This window comes from Columba livia, chromosome 1, assembly GCF_036013475.1.
Source record: "Columba livia isolate bColLiv1 breed racing homer chromosome 1, bColLiv1.pat.W.v2, whole genome shotgun sequence".
Taxonomy (NCBI): Eukaryota; Metazoa; Chordata; class Aves; order Columbiformes; family Columbidae; genus Columba; species Columba livia.
This window is the reverse complement of record NC_088602.1, coordinates 181,163,479-181,181,088: the sequence shown is the minus strand read 5'-3', so window position 1 is coordinate 181,181,088 and position 17,610 is coordinate 181,163,479. Positions and strand designations below refer to the sequence as shown.

At 37.5% G+C, this 17,610-nt stretch overlaps 1 protein-coding gene across 1 annotated transcript in view; it reads left to right on the top strand.

Moving 5' to 3' along the window:
- Positions 1-17,610, top strand: part of CNTN1 (contactin 1) — a 253,374-nt gene that overhangs the window by 149,699 nt on the left and 86,065 nt on the right. The window contains exon 4 of the mRNA XM_065048651.1: positions 9,121-9,250. Coding sequence (XP_064904723.1) covers positions 9,139-9,250 — 112 coding nt within the window. The 5' untranslated portion in view covers positions 9,121-9,138. The remainder of the gene's footprint in view (positions 1-9,120; positions 9,251-17,610) is intronic.

The window sequence follows — 17,610 nt, the reverse complement described above, 5'->3', positions numbered from 1 at the left end:
AATTTTCTAAGCTTCAGTCCTGCAAAGCTGATGCTGCTTCCTGTCATTTTGCTATGCATGTTCATCCTGTACTTAAATATTTGCAGACACTTGAGTCGATCAGGACTTCGGGTGCTCAAGTGCCTGTTTGGTTTTTTATCTAACTTTTTTCCTCTTGGAAATTAGAAATAAAAAGCAAAGCTGGCTTTAGGCACTCAGGCTGTTCCTGGCCCTGGATCCCCAGTTGTCCCCAGCTACTGGTGGCAGCTGCTCCAATACCTGCTCCCAAGCTTCTCACCCAGGTTACTGGCTAATCTGGTGTGATGTCTACTGGTGATTACACACTGGCATATGCATGCATAGCAGACATTTATTCTCCAGTTCCACAGTCGATGGCACATGGACACATGTGGCTCCTTCTCCAGTTGGCACCACTCAGACCCCTCACATACTCTGGTCTTCAGTTGCTGACACCATGAGCACTGGAGCCCCTTGGGCTCAGTGACTGTCAATTCTACCTCCGTACCTGCACACAGAACAGGGAGCCCCTCACCCAGGAAATTAGTCAGAGATGGAATTTAATAGGAAAACAGGACATGCTTTGGTGATCAGACCATACAAGTGTACTGACCACCCACTGCGGATACTCAACCCGGCTCTTACCCATCCATTTTCCCACCTTTGTTTCTCCCAGTCCATCTTGATTTAATCTAAGTGCAATCATGACATCAATAATGCTTTCTTACGAGCAGATGTGATTTCTGGTGTCTCTCAGGTGCAGTGGTTTTGACTCTGGTTGTTCTGATGGTGCATATCCATGCGTCTCCTCTTGCTGATTAAGTGTTAAGCGACATTTCTGTAGATGCTGTGTTCCTCTGAGGCAGTATTGGGGTTGATAGAAAATACCTGCATGAAAAGTATCAACTCGTTATTAGCAGACAATAAACTGAGCTTTCAAAAAAAAAAAAGTGTGTGTTTGTAGGTTGGTTGGTTTTGTTTGTGGGGTTTTTTTGTTTGTTTGTTTTTTGTTTTTTTTTTTAAAAAAAAAACGACTAAAGACTACAGAATCTATGCTTTAGTTGTAGGTAGTGAAACCAATAGTGACCATAATTTGTCTTTTAAAATCTACAGAATACAACTAAGTCTACCTCATAAGCATCCTTGGAAAAGTAGTCTCTAAAACACAGAAGATCTTTGAAATTATGGATGGCAGATCAAACCTGTAAAAAATGCCCATGGATCTCACCAATTACTATTCTGAAATCTGTAAGCTTGAACTCCAAAGGCACAAATAAAGTATTATTCCAAAATCCACTAGCAAATTCTGGTAAACATTGAATTGGTTTCCCTTTTTGCAGCTGCTAGTCTGATTCGAACTGTTTATTCACAAGATGAAATAATTGTTTTTAAGCATTCCCAACACTTCCAAGTGATTGATGTAAATTTTTAAAAAAGCTACTCTGATGTAAAGAGAGTTGCTAGGAAACATGCAGTTTGAAGATGAAATCTCCCACTGAGCTTCTCTTTGGCTGTACAATAGGAAGTATGTTCTAGAGTATCGTGAGTTAAAGATTATGTGGATAAACTGTTAAATTTTTATGTATATAAATACATCTGCTATGAACTTATTGAATACACATGAATCATGCCAATATCTTCATTTAATGATAAATAAGAAGGTATTACTAAGTGCAAGAAAATGTGAAGATCAGATAGAAAATGCCAAGAGTGCAATCTTTTCATATAATATAGTTTCACTTTCTCTAACATCTAATGTATTTTTTTTAGAAAGGGATCTAGTGTATTTAAGATTTAATTTCAAACTGATGTTCTGCATAGTCTGTTCCTCTTTATCATATGAAAGAATATCCCATTTTCATAATGGATATTTATTTGTGCTCATGGCTGATTTTTTTTTTTCATGCTGGTTTTAGAACCTTGGTTGTACTTAGTTATCTTGGAGTCAAATTAATTAGGCTTTAAGACACAAACGGAAGCTACTTGTTAAGTATTGGAACTGAGCAGCATCTTCTTCTTGTGTGATGCTTGGTGCTTGGCAGGAGGTTTATTGATTTTTGTTTGCTGATTTTTTTTTTTTACCAGGAAATCTTTAAGCAGCAAAGCCCTTACCAGCATACTTTCTGAAAAGTGTGAGCAATGTCTGTGAATTATGGCAGCAGTACGTGATCTTTTTCTTATTTATTACCTTTGAAGAAAGAACAGCCTATTGCTGATAGGGCAAACGGTGTGAGTAGGGACTTGGAGGACTGGCTGCCTGACCCTTTGCTGCTGATGTGATGATTAAAGACAGTGTTTGAGTACCGATAAGCAACACTTCCTTATCCAAAGGTATTTCAAAACAAAACATTTTTGCAGCTCAGTGACTCAATAAAAGTAACCAAACTTTATTAATAATTAATAGTAAAGCTGAGTTGTTGCTCTTACCACAAATTAGGAGATGCCTAATGTTCCTAAAAAATATGTTTATCATGGTAGTACTAAATGACCCTTCATTAGAGAGTTGTTGATTAACTACTAGATGAGATAAGTGTGTGACTACTGTAAAACACTTGCAGGGAAAAGAATGTTGATTCATAATGAATATTTGGATGCAAATAAGAAAAATAAGACATCTCATTAGTTGCATGAACTATCTGAGCTAAAATAACAGAAAGCCAAAACAAAGAGTGGAAAACATGAAAATGGGAAGGATGGTGTAGCAAGCAAAGTACCACAGGGCTTCTTAATTGCTTAACGGAAAAGCAAAAGTGCCTACTGAGCAACTGACTGAAGAAGTTACTGATTCTCGAGGTCTGAATTCTTTGATGTGTAAATATAAAGGAAGCAGGAGAGTTAAATTCACAGCGTGATTAACTACAAGCATGTTGTCATACTTGAAAAAATGGTGCGTTAGAAAATTGCTACAGAACACAGACATCTTGTAACAGTAAGGCTGCCATTCAGGTCCCTGGTACCTCCCACATCTTATAACAATATCCTACAATCCATACTATACTTGATGTTTTGGTTTGTTGTTACAGGTGTTATGTTTTCATGCTTTGTAGAATATGCGCTGTTGCTTTCAAGTGCAAAAGGCATGGCTCAAAACACATCTGAAGAAGGAATTTATTCCTTCTTCTCTGTGGTGCTTGATTGACCTCTACAAGGAGGTAACAGCTTCCAAAGAAGGGGGCAGGGAGGGGAGGATAAGGGTAACTGAGCCAAAGTATATTGCAGATCGTCAATGTGCCAGGACATTACTTCTTTTAAGCCTATCAACGTGATAGTTTAAGCGGAAAAGAAGGCACAAATAATAAATTTATAAATATTTGTAAAACAATGGAAGGTTTGTATTGCACTCAAAAGTTAAGGTTTCCCATTGATACTTGAGCCAAGCCCTGTAACAGCCCTGGAGTCCTCATCACCTCTGAAACACTGGTTCTTCGTGTTTCCAAGTTTATGTTTATTAAGTAAAAATACAGAGCTGGTTGAATTATCCACTAGTAATAGAATCACTTATTAATTTAGCCTGCCTGAAGACATTAATGAACTGATCCTGGTTTTATTTATTTATTTAGCATCTGTAAGCAGTAGGAAAAAAAAAAAAAAAAAGAGTAATTGAGGGGGGACTAGACTGCTCTTTGCTCCAACTTAGTGCTTTGTTGTTGTTTTTTTGTTTGTTTGGGTTTTTTTTTTTGTTATGCTATTGAGTGTTGTCCTTGAAAGTGTAAATTCTGTTCAAGAATAGTATCTTATTTATGGGCCATCAGATTGATGGGATTCTTAGCTGCCTTTCATTCGTGTGAAATGGAGACAGTGGCTATATTTTTTGAATAGGATGATGTGGGTAGTAGTAGGAGCACAACTGTTGGTGATGGACCATTCAGGCCAGTGAGCAGTACTGGGGGCAGTGGCTTTGAACTTCTCTTTCCACTTGAATAAATCTGACAAAAACAAATATTATAATTGTAGAAATCAGAGATGAACAAAAGAAAATGAAGCTTTTCTACAAGCCTTTCTGAAGGGAACTAAAGGCATTTTTGGATTCTTAAGAGATAGCCAGCTAACTTCTAAAGCCTTCTGTAGGCACAACAGTGCTGTAAGAGCAGGGCTGGCTTGGAAGTTTACTTACAGTAAACCCAGACCACTGTAATGAGATAAATCTGTGCAACAGCAAGAAGCTTCACTGTCATCACCTTTCTGGTAATGGAGTAGGCTAGTAAATGCTAGTGCCTAAGGTATTGGTTTCAGGAGTAAAGAACAGGGTAGTGGATGATGGCTGAGAAACCAAATTTTTTAATAAGGTGAAGCGTCCTTTCTAATGGCACAGTCTAACTTAAAATGCCCAAACTTGTTGAACGATCACGAAATTAAATAGCAAAGACCAAAATAGTAGAAAAGGTCAGAGGGTGATACAATAAACAATATGCAATCTACATCATTATTTTTGTTAAATTCAAAAGTTTCTCAGTAATTTTAAATTCTGAGCACCTAATGAGATTTATGAGGAGTTAGTTATCATAGTAAAAAATGCCAACTCTTTCAAAAATCAAGATAACAAGCAATTAGATGCTTAGTAAAATCACTAAAAGAGCCTGAAGTAAAAACAGATACAAAACATTGATTAGCTTGAAGTATTGTGTGGCTCCTAAAAGGCTTTGATTATAACTTGCTACTGTGCTAATTTACTAGTGAATTATTGCAATTATATACATTCATGTTTTGAAAAAGGGTGGAAAACCAGAGATTTCTTCTGGATCGTTGTACCTATTTATAGTCTAATCTGGATGGAATCTCTACCAGTTCTAAAACTTGAATGTGTGTCATTTTCATAATATACCAGGAAATTAGATTCGTAACAAACATCTTGATTTACCTGTCCACGCTAAGTGTACCAAGCCAGGGCTCCTAAACACTTTCCTTTGCCCTCTCTCTGCCTTTTCTGTACTTCGGGCTCCCAAGGGGAGCCCTGAGCAGAGGTGAGGGCCTGATGCAGCAATTATGCCTCAGCAAGGGAGGTTTAGGAGAGATCTTACCATGCTAAAGGTTCAGATTTACTGACAGTCAACAGATAATCCTCATGCACCTTCATTACCTGCATCTCCATCATTTTCCCTCTCTGCCTTTCTCTCTGACTGTCCTTTTGGTTTGGGTTATTGCTTTCATCCTCCCACATGCCACATGCATGTCCCATAGGACACCCTTCTCTCCCAGAACGCTGAGTTCTGTTTCTTTGTTCCTCTTCACCTCTTTAACATCCCCTACTGTTGAGCTGCTTTCCTGTATATATTCCCACCCCTTTATGATTTTGAATCTAGTAAATAATGCAGTCTATTTGAATTGCTTTTGATCTTATGATCTTTATTCAACTGACTTCCAAATTTCTTTTTGTGTCAACATTATGAATGCTTTCTGTCCTTGAAAAGTGATGATGTCATCTATATATTTGGATTCAGTAGGGGGGTGATGGAAAACAGTGGGTATTTTCATAGCTGTAAAACAAATGTCTTTTTCTGCTTAATGAAGGCCAAAGTGTGTGGTGAAGACCTGAAGAAAGCCACACACAATATGGAAAAAAATGTCAACATTTTCCTAAAGTGCATTTTGAGAAATTAAAGAATCCTTACAATTGGGCAGTATAGACAGGCAGGTCTACCCTTGTGTCCTGTGAACACCTCTCATCCTAATGAAGCATCACGAGACACTGTGAGCCTGCGAGACACTGCAAGACAATGCGAAGCATTCTGGGAGGTGCCTGTGTTCAAAGTCAGATGTGGTTCCTATTCAGCAGGCAATGTCCCAGTTTTGCCGCACCTCCTTTGGGAGGATTGCACTCCAGCCAGCTCACCAGTTTCCTCAAATCTAGCAACACAAAGGCTCTGTAGTGGTGACTGGCTCTTTTGGGAAACTGAGCAGTCAGACGGGACCTAAATATGTTAATGAACATTAAATAGTAATTAAACTTGACTCAGTTTCAGGTAGATGTCTGCTTATTTTATGACATATTTTAAAAATGTCTTACACATCTGCTAAAATTATGATGCTTTGCTGTGAGAAAAGAACAATGTACTGTGCACACTGAAAAGAGTGTGTGCGGGCATGCAACCACTCTATGCTTTTACAGGGGAGAAAAGTGAGTTGTACTGATGACTGTTCTTTTGTTCAGGAATTATTTTCACTTAGGCAGCGATATCCTTCTCCCTCTGTGAAGAAAAAGGGGTTGAGAGCTGTGAAGCAAAAGAGGCGGCAGATGATGCTGTGTGAGCTCTGCAGCCCTCAGCGCTGCCTCCAGCCCCAGTGCCGCTGCCTCGGATACACCCAGACTGATCCTTGGGCAGCCGGGTGGTAAAATCCTGTACAGCCACACCACTTCAGACGTACAGACAGTAATCTGTGTGCTGTCTCATCTCATAGCAGGCAGTTCTGCCAAAATTCAGCAGAGCGATATGAAACAGCCTCACTTCTTGTCCACAAGCTGAGATAAATCAGGAGGGATGGATGTGCTATATATACAGAACCCACTCAACCGAAAAAAGTGAGAGCAAGGAAAGTATTTTAATCCTGGCAAGAGGATATTTTTGTATCTGAATAAAATGAAGTATTTATAGCATTTACTGACACAATTTTTATTTACTGTAATCTGAGCCGGTGTTCAAACCATTTTTCCCTGAGCCAACAGAAAGGAATTTTTGAGAGCTAGAGGGCAAGGTAACTTTCCAAAATCAAACCTAGATTCTGCAAAAGAGAAGGAAGAGGGATCTTCTGTCTGCAGTGGTACCTGTGATGTTAGAGGGAGAACACAGGTTTACTCTTAACAGTTTCATCTATCAATACATTTGAACACCATTATTGTCAGCATGAGTGACTGTGTAATTACCGTTGTTCCCAACAGAGTTCCTGTTTCATTGCTGTTTAATTATGTGCATTATGTCAGTGTAACTATGCAATTTAATTCATGTCACTTGTAAATAAGTGTTCCGGGCAAGGCAGTGTCAAAACACAAGAAGCTTCATAGCCAGGATATGGTTGCTGGAAAAGTATACAAAGTCGTTTGTATACTTTTGTATTAGCCTAGCACTGTCTTTTTTGAGGAGTCATATAGACACAGTAGTTCATACCTTGATCATTTAAGGTAGATGCCTGAAATAGTTATGAATATGCTTTATGTGACAGAGTCTGAAGAAACCTTAGTGTCAACAGAAGCGGGAGAGTAAAGTTGTTTAGTAAATGGATCCAGCTACAGCAAGCATATGGATTGTTACCAATAGAAGAGTCTTTTTCCAGGGAATATTTCTAAATAAATCTAGGTTCTGGGGATCACCGTTTAGCTCTTCTGTGTGTTTTGCTGATCACTGTTTTCACGTAACAGCCATGATTTTAGTGTCATGGCAACTAATGCAGTTTTGACCTGTTTGTTAAAGATTTCATCTGCTAAGAAAATGAAAAATGTGAAGTGCCACAGCTGCTGTAATTTCTGAAACAAAACAATTCTCTTGTGATATCTCTTGCCATTTTCCTACACTATGTAATAAAACACCCCATGAAACTCTCCTCTGAGGTAAGCTCACTAAGGCATGTTCAGGTATCTTCTTGGCAGATATCTTCTCAGCATCTTCTTAGCATCTTAATCTTCTTACCATTATTCTGAGGAAGAAAGGACAAGTGTAAGGCCCCAATAGCTGAGACATGTTCTTGCCACCTCAAGGAGAGACACGGGACATGTAGACTGGGACAGGCCTGTCCAGCAGCAGCTCAAACAGAAGCTCTCTGTTCATCAGAGCAGCATTTATCCCCAGTATACACAAGGAGTCAGATATATTTGTATATGTGCTTGGAAATTCAAAACTGCCAATTTCTTGCTGTTGGAGCTGGGAAACTGGGTAGCTTCAAACCAAGATCTAAAACATTTGGATTTTGGAAAAATAAAACAATTTGGTAAAAATTTTGACCTGGAAAGAGCAAGAGTCTTGGTAACAGGTAGAAGCCACTATTGGAGTCATCGGTGCTTGGCATGGGAAGCTGGATACAGTAGCATCATGATCCTGCAAAAAGTGACAACGCCACCTTAGCATGCAAACTTGTCCTAGGATGCACATTACTGAAGGGCATCCAAGTATGTATAAGCATATTTTATAATAAAATATTAATAAAATGGATGTGCTGAGAGGAATGAATAGTATCAGTGTGTGCCTAAGATACAACTCTAAGTTTTGTGTGAAGGTCATAACTTAACCAGTGCTACCGCAGAACCAATCAAGAGAAGAAGTATGAACAAGATGTGATGAATGTAAAGGGTGCGTTTGTGTATTCATAGCAAACAATCCATTACACAAAACATAAAATTGCACACTGCAAACATGATGACGCATTGCCCTAAAGAAATAGATAACAGCCACCAGCAAGAAACAAAAAATTAGCAAAGTATTCTGATTGAAAGAAGTAAAAAATGTTATAGAAGTATTCTGAAAAATGGTACCTAAAGTCTTAGAGTATTCAAAAGAAGCTGCATATTTCTTTAGCTTGGTTCTAGTATATATACAGGCAGAGTTTCTAAAACTTCAAATTTTTATGAGAAAACTCATAAAAATTAATACTGCCTTTCCAGAGGAACATGAATTGTATGTTAAAAGTTTAAAGGAATGGTACACCATACAAAATAAATTAATCCTGAAGGAGATTAATGTACTCAGGTTTCACTGTGATTTTGTTAGACTTTGAAATCATTACTTGTAATATATTTACTGAAATGGAGGATAGAATGTGGACTATCCTTATTTTATTGCAAACCGTGTACTATTTTAATATTTCTTATTCTGTGAAGTGTTCTCAGAGAGAGGATCTAGATCCAATCCAAAGCATAATTTTGGTTTAGGAAGATGAGTCTAAAATACGATGCTCAGTAATAGCATTTACTGTATTATTTACTGTCACCAGAAAAACTGAACTCTCTCAAGCAATGTTCTCTCTGAATAGCAGATATGGTTAATTTGATCCAGGAAATTTGATAATGCATTCATTATTCTAAAGACTCCATCCTATAACAGCTCTTGAGTTTAGACAGATAATATGGTAAGTTAAATGTTATATGAGATGAAGCTTTATGTCAGAATTATTCACCCCTTTTTCTTTCTCTCTGACCAGGTATTTTTAGCTCTCTGAATGCTGGCGTTGCAAGGCACAATTCCTTTTGAGATAATCACTGAACAGAAGATAACCATGTGGCTCTTCATCTATCATCTTATTACACCCTGTCTCGTCTCTGGCCTGGCAGGTAAGATGACCTCCCATGTCAATTCATTTAACTAACTTTTCAGTTTTATGAATTTCAAGGTCAATTATGCTGTTTGTATGGCTTTAGTTTATTTCTCCAAATACAAAGAATTACTAAATGTGAGTAATGCAGCTGTAAGGGACCATACTTACTACAATAGAAGCCATAATTCAGAGCTTGAAAGAATACAGATCACATTTGTTTTTGTCTGTTCTAATTCAGTATACAGAACTATTTCTCTCTCTAGATTCTTTAAATATGTATCAACCATCTATTTGTGCATAAATGATCAACATGTTTAGAAGAATTGAAATATGCCCACAAGAAGAGACAGGGAACACGAAATTCTGTAATAATGCTGCCATCTAAAATTCATGGAATTCATAAAATCCTTCCAGCACAATATAGTGGTAGTTTTCATAATACGGTAGAGAAATGCTGCATATGCAGACTTTAATTATAAATTACAAATGGTAAAACTTCTCATAAATAGAGATGGGTCCATACATATTAAGCATTCAGGAATCATATTTCTAACATCTGAAATTACAGAGATATTCACATCTGAAATTTTGGTTCAGGTCTAAGAGATGGAAGGATCTCTTTAGAAAATTAAAATTCAGGCTTGAAATCTAGTTCATAGTCCAACCATTCTAAACAACTTTGAGATGTGGAAAGCTTATTTCAGACATCCATAACAATTCAAATGAATGCTGGTTTTAATTGCTATGACGAATGGTTTTGCCAGCATAAACAGAGCTCTTCTCAAAAAAGAAAACATTTTGCTTATGTACTAACCTGCATGAACTGAGATCTGTGCATGTGAAAAGCAGTATAATACAATTTTGGATATGTGAAATATTGACTGAAGTTTGAGAAGTTCAAATATTGTGTACTAATGATTCAGTTATTTTCAAAGTAGCTTTTAGATCCTTCCCTACTTAGAGAGGAAAGTTATTAATAAAGCTAATTCTAGTACATTTTGTAAAACACTCTTATGTTTCTCTGGGTTCTTTATGTAATTAATGAGTCCTTAACTGAAATTAGCTGTTCATAGTCTTGCTTAATCTGGCCTCCTGTTTCAGGCATTGCTTCAATTTCAATACCATGAGACCATATTATTTATACAATTGAGACAAAAAATCTGATTAATATGGTGGTGTAAACTCATTACCTTTAAGAAATTACTCCACAGGACACAGAAATTATTTTTGGTTTAGTGAGAACATTAGTTTATTCTATGAAGGGTTTGAACTCAGTTCTTGACTCTGTACTGACACTTAAAAGACCTTTAAAATGTTGTGATCTCTTTCTTAAAATTTATTTATTATGTGTTTCAAGAGCATTTTCTTTGTTAAGATATGAGAGTTGCTGATGGCGCCAAAATTAAAAGTTAAAATTCATCACTTTAATGTAATGCTGTGATTTTCCCAAAAAAGGAGGTTGTCAGTTACCATAAGTAAAGTTACATATGTGATTTCACTCTGGATGTGGTGACATCAAACAAAATTATTAGCTGCAGTAGCCAAGCAAGTCCTGAACATTGGTTGATAAAAAAGTTGAGTGAATCACTTAGAATGAATGTTCAGTAGATTTCCTGATAGACAAGGCCAGATGATTAATGCTATTAATTGTGTATTATGCACATTGCATTTGTGCCCAGAAATCAGAAATCTTGGCACCAGAATGCACCTTCCAGCAGGTGCCTTAGGATGACATGGGAGGATTGTGTGCTGCAAGGGTCACAAGTAAGTGACATAGGAAGAACAAAAATGGGTGTGAGGATATTGCATGCAGTTTGAGTATGCATCAATATATTCGTAGCAATGTTTGTCTGATCGCTTCACTCTTAACTGGCCATGTTAGGCTGTGACTCAGGTAAGAATAACAGGAGCCATTGGCATGAAGGGGTTTGATAGGGTTCTAACAGTGCTCTTCCCAGTTCAAAGAAGCTTCCTAACTTGTCTTCTCATATTCAATAAATCCAGTACTTGCATGTATTTTTCATGAAAAGCCAAAGGTGACACCCACCATTGTCTCTAAAGATATGGCACCATCCTCCAATGTGGAAGATTGATAGTATAATGCAATCAGAGGAAGTTCATTATTTCCAGTATATTATTGCTGAGTAGTGCACACACCCTCTGCTCTTGGACCTGCTCTAGTTTGCATAAATAGTTAAGAATACATTTGAGTTGAGAGGAAGCCTGCTTCTGTCATCTAGGGGTTGTGGTGCACTTCTGGATTATATAAATCTGATGTTGCAGCCTTTGCTCTGCCCCAGCACTTGAATCTTGCTGGAGGGTTTCTTATTTCAAAGGAGTGCTAGAGCCGCTGCCAGTTAGTCTTAGCAAATTTTCCTCTTCAATATATTGCTTGGCAATAAAAATGTCACAGAAACCAGAAAATACGTAGCTTCAATAACCAAGATGAAATGTAAGGGGTTGATTTGGAGTGTTCACAGTATGATTAAGAAGTGAAAGATACTGTAGAGAAAAAAGGAGCATAGCTAAGATGATCAGGTCAAGTTTTAGGAGGTGTTCTTGCATGCAGGATGCTGGCAATGTCAACAGTAATGGAGAATGTGGGACAGTTTCAGAGTAAAGATCATGAGTTCTCATTTCAATAATAAGACAAAGGGCCATAATGAAGACACAAGTTAGCTGGGAACAAATATTGAAAGCAGAATATTAAAAAGATGCTTCAGCACTTTTAACAAACGTGGGGTTTTTTTGATATATATTTGGCTCATCTTGCTTCCTGTGGTGCTGGACTCACATTTCTAGGTGGTTCTACCATGTAAGTTGCCTGTGGGCAAACTGATCTGTGACTCTGGAGCCACCAGTCAAGGTTTTTTGCAACCCATGGTGCCTAAACAGGCCTCCTATATTAACTGCTCTGGAGCCAGGAAACTGCTGGCTTCCAGGGTCCATGTCCTTTGAGGTGTCCCAACATATGGTCTGTCCCAAGTTCAAAGATATCAGCCAAAAAGCCTGAAAGTATTGAGAATTCATGTGTTTGGTTGAGCTTTGAGAGCTTCTAGAATTACCCGCTAGAAGTATTTGGGAAGCAAGGAACTAGGAGGCTGAATACCTGAAAGCTGCGCTGCCTTGAGATGTTCAGAATTTGGCCTGAATGGGTGACAGTTTGACACTCTTTAAACTAATGTCTTGGTTTTGACTAAAACAGGACCAGTTCTCTTTTAGTAATTTTCCTTTCGGTTAAGTTTCTTCTAAGTAGCTGCATTTTCTATAGTTAACTACATATTTTTTCAGCCAATGTCTACTTCCAGAACTGGTAGCACCTGCTTTTTACCATTTTACTGAGCTTAGGGTAGAAACCTTATGCACAAAAGGCCTGTGTTTATACTTTTTACTATAGGAGCCAAGGTGACTGGTAGATCTCTTATGTTCCACAGGTGAAGGGTCATAAAAGGGGTCATACCTGTGGGAAGAGAGAACAGAATGGGTGACCCAAATTCGACCAGTGAGCTGTTCCATCCCATACACATCATACTTAGTTTAAAACGAAGGGATCATGAGGGTCTCACTCTCTTTTTCCATGGCCAGCATCCAAGGAGGACTCTGCCTGTTCTTCTCCTTCCAATCCTGATCCCAATCAATTCACTCCAGAATCCAGTTCCCTTTTCCTACTAACTCCAGTCCAGGATTTCTCAGTGCCCACCCTGCAGTGTCAGCACAGCCATTCCGGGCTGTCACTGGGATAGCTCAATATTGGTTTTGTGTATTTCACATCATTTATATTATCATTAGCATTCTTAGTAAAGCTGTTTTAATTTTCCAACCCATAAGTCTCTCTTCTTTTTCCTCCTTTCCCTGGTGGGGAGGGTGGGGGTTAATAGAGAGCATCTGTAATTCCATTTAGTTGCCAGCCTGCGTTAGATGATGGCAGATAAGGATCTTTACCTGTTGTCAAATAGATAATTTTGCCTGCTGCCGGATTTTTTTTTTATATATATTTTTTCCCAAACTGAGATACATATTTTTTAGAAATTTTGAAGTTTACCTTGGAATAAAACCCGAGTTTTGGCCAGTTCTGTTTTGTGGTAATCAAAAGCAGAAGCTGAGAATTGTTACAATAACCAGCCATATCAGTGGGGAATGTGCACATAACTTGACTGAAGAAAAGCAAACATTGCACAAAACACATCAGAAGTTTTGGCAGAGATCATCTTCTGCAATGAGACAGGAGTAATATATATTTTCCTGTAGTGCTTGAAATGTAGTCTTGCAGATATAAATTGATGAAAAAGCCGTAAGTAATTTGGTCTTCTGCTTACTGATAGAACAGTTGTAATAAGAGTTGCTTTTCAGAATGCACTTTGAGCAGTGCAAGGCAAATGAGAGCAGCAAATCATTCCTTAGGGAACATTGCGATGATTGTCAGTACGCTGCCAAAAAAGTTATTTCATGCCTATTACTGGTATAGTTTGGCTCTTCTCCTCTTTCCCCTGACATCTGGGCTCTCTGCAACATACTTCTAAGTTGCCCTTGATGTCCTGTTAAATCCATATCCTTTTACTAAGTCTGAATTTTAGACTTTCCTTCCATCTAGCACATCCCATATAAATCAATGAACCAGAGTTGGTTGGGATAATAACCTTACTCCAAAAGTATAAAAGTCTGCTTCAGCAACAGTTTTGGTTTGTTTGTTTCTCCAAAAGACAGATTAAAAGCTGCAAATGCCCTGTATTCTGTTGTGCTTAATGAATACTTGATTACATTTAGCTGTAGGAGGAATCAATAGCAAAAAAAACCCCACAACATTACTCTGTTCCTCTGATATTTTATTTCTAATCAAACTGTTTTACTTTTTACCTTGGGATTTCCAAATGCAGCTTGTCACTCTAGCGGCTATTTTAGTTTGCGCAAAATGAGCCAATAGTCCATTTATGATGAAAAATGTCCAAAGCACTTCTGCTATTCAAGGGAACCTAATGCCTTATTTTCAAAAATCTCTAGGACCCCAAGCTTTAGTGAAAGGTAGTAAAGCCAGAAAGCTGGTAAGACATGGGGCTTCTGAGTGCAATTATTTTGGTGTGTACATGAGGAGGCGATCAGACGGTCTGCTGAATTTCTGAACACGTTGGTGATGTTTCATACACACTTGGAAGGCTCATGTGGGGCGATTGTGCAGAGCAGCTACTGCTCTTCACCTTCATTCCTAATTTGCCCAGCACTGGCTTTCCCATGAGATCAACATGTTCGGCTCTTGAATCACTTTTTAAGTAACACATTTTTAAGGAAGAATCACCTAAATGATTTAAGAACCTGACAGGCAAATATGAGTAAGTTTGAAAGTGCTGTGCTTGGCACTGGCTGGCATTCCCCTTGGCAGCCTGAGAAGACGAGCAAATTATACCCTGCCATTCTTACACATAAGTGGAGAAACTTGCCAAGGGTTGGAGCTTTTCATACTTGAAACTTCTTGTAAAGGGAAAACTACATAATTAATTACATGGCTTTTCAAGGATTTCACTGACACGTGTGAGGTAGGAGTAATTCTCCTGATCTTTTCGGCTCAGAAAAGTAGAGGCAGCCTTGCCAAAGACAATCTAACCCTTTCATATAATATGAAGTGGGACTGCACGAGTGGTTACTTTTTCTGTTTGAGTGCTGCCTGGTTCTTGGTAACTGATGTCCCTTTAGCATCTTGCTGCCTTACACTGGTACTTCTCCTTCAGGATGACAGAATCTTCTTTCTAGGCCATGAAATTCTACATCATGAGTTTTGTGGATGTGAACATGTTGCTGCTTCAGTGCATAAGCTTCTCATGAATGCCGTATGCGATTTTTCCCACTTGATTATGAGAGAAGTAAAAAAAATCCAACCCCCAAATCTTAAATTATATATGACCTGGATTTGCTCTGAAACAGTAGTTTCAAAAATACATTTTCTTAGCTGAGGGCCAGAATCTACCTTATTTAAAGCTTTTTACCACAGCATGTCATTATTCATAATTGTTGAAGAGAGATATGCATTTTCTTCTAAAATACAAAGTAGGTGAATATACTTAAAACTTGTTCGTCTTGTCTGCTGTGTCCCTGCTTGGATCTTAGAAGACCATTTTCCTGCTTCTCCAGAGTGTCTGACTTTGTCAATAAATAATGTGTTTTGTGATCATAATGTTCAGAAACCTGGAAGTGCCATGTTAACCTTCCTGTGAGCCTGGTAGAGATATTTTAGCTTATTCCCAGACCATCTTGTTTCTGAGCATTAGTTTCTTAGATACTTGTATGTCCCTATTTATGTGACATATTGCAAACAGTATGAGATATACTTCTAAATATCAAATGGTTTCTAGGCTTGCAATGCCGATATGGCACCTGATGACTTAGTGACTGTTAAAATAATGAATGAGTCCATGGCTCTTCTGTTCATCACCCATTGGCATTCAAGGTTAATCTAGCCATGTGCTGTGTCAACAGTTCTTTGTCCCTCTCTCATGTGAAAATATGTAAAAGGATACAAGACTGCCAGGTAGATCAATACTGATGAGTGATACCAAATGATTTGAGCAACCATCTTTAGCAATGTTAAATGCCAGGGAAATTGAGAGGTGTACAGGAAGCAGGAACAGAAAAGAGAAGGAAAAGGCTCATTAGAAAAATAAGGATGCTAATTAAAATAATTCCTTGTCAGTGTGCATTGGAGTGATGGGGTGTTAAGGTTTTACACCTGGTTTAGCTTCTTTCTGACACTGACCTTTGGAAAACTTTTCACTGCGATTTACTATTGACATTCACATTACAATTTGTGGTGTTTTTAGAATCCAGTTGATTCTTGTCCAGAAAAGGACCTGAACTTGTGCTTAACATTGTGTTCATAAGTAAAGTTGTTGTTTTGGCTCAACTTATGTGCTTAAATTTTGTAATGGATTGAATTCCTGAAATAATATGAGAGGCCTTTAATGAACTTAAATAAGTACTTTAAATGCTGTCTCTTTATTATTTGCTTTAAGCAAACAGTATTAGCATTTTACCCTTCCTAAAGATGAAGGTGAAGATCTTACTATTTCCATCAGAAGTCCTTTTAGCCATTGCTTAGTAAAACTGTTACCATCTTTCTTTGAAAAGATATTTTCATTACAACAGAATGATTAGAAACTTATTCATTAAAATCCTACTGCTAACCTTCTTACAATTATCTTCAAAATGAAATGGTTTATGCACAGATATTCTGAAAGTAAAATTCATATTATTTTGCCTTTTTTAAAGCAAAACATTTTTGTTGTTGTTGAAGTATGCAATCTGTAGGTCTTGAAGATCATTAAAATCTTTCCTCCATTTATTTTTTTATCACTCCCTTTTAGTATATGGAGGTTTGGTCTTCTGTTCATGGAGCATGGAATGATTTTCCTATGGAGTTGAATGCATATACAGAAGTGTTTGAAGGATCAAGGCCTTAGATTACACCCGCTGTAGTTTCTGAACATATGAGTTCATAGGCATATTATAGCCCTGCATGTTTTACTGCTAGCCCTTCACTCTGTTTCAGTGATATCCATCATAATTTCTCTGTCAGTTTCTTTTGCATATGGTACCTTACACACTAATGTTTTTCTCTTTGATGCGTACAAGTTGTTCCTCCTGTGTAAAGCACCTTTAAAATGCTGCTGGATCTGTGAGCCCTTCCAGAAGCCTGAGTGTCCTAAGCAGTGGTTAACGGAACAGTTACTCCATTTTGTTTAATCAGCTATTTCCCTTATTAAGATTCAATTACTTCTCTTTTTTGTGTGTTTTAATTTAAGAATTTAGTGAGATTAAAGACATTTTAGAACAAATAAGGCAAATATACAAGTAGGCACCATTAAAAATCTTTCGTATGTTTCACAGTATGTGAATCATTTGAGTGAAGTGACTTGATCTTACATTTGACTTCCTATTAAAACCACTTTCCCAAGGAATTGCCACATAACTATATATCCACCATTTCTGACGTATCACTTGAAATATATAACTTCTTTAAAAATTGACAAAGCATGAATACTTTTTAAATAAGGACAGAGTTAAAAGATTTTTTTTCACTCCTATGTGAAGAATATTTCACAGCTGCTGCGTGGAATGTAGATTACAACTGCCCTGAAAAACAACATGAAAAGCTATATCTTGTAAAGAATGCAGAAAATGAAGACTTGCTTGAAATCATTGTATCAAATTAGAAAGTGAGACTAAATGTTAATTTATAACATTTTTGCTTATTCTCATACTATCCATATGAAAGAATGATGCACAATTGTCCTGACATGGTCTAGTGACCTGTCTTTGTGAGATATCAGTAAAAGAAATTGATAGTAAAATTACAATATACTATTCCTTTTGAGAATTTTCTGTTTTTCT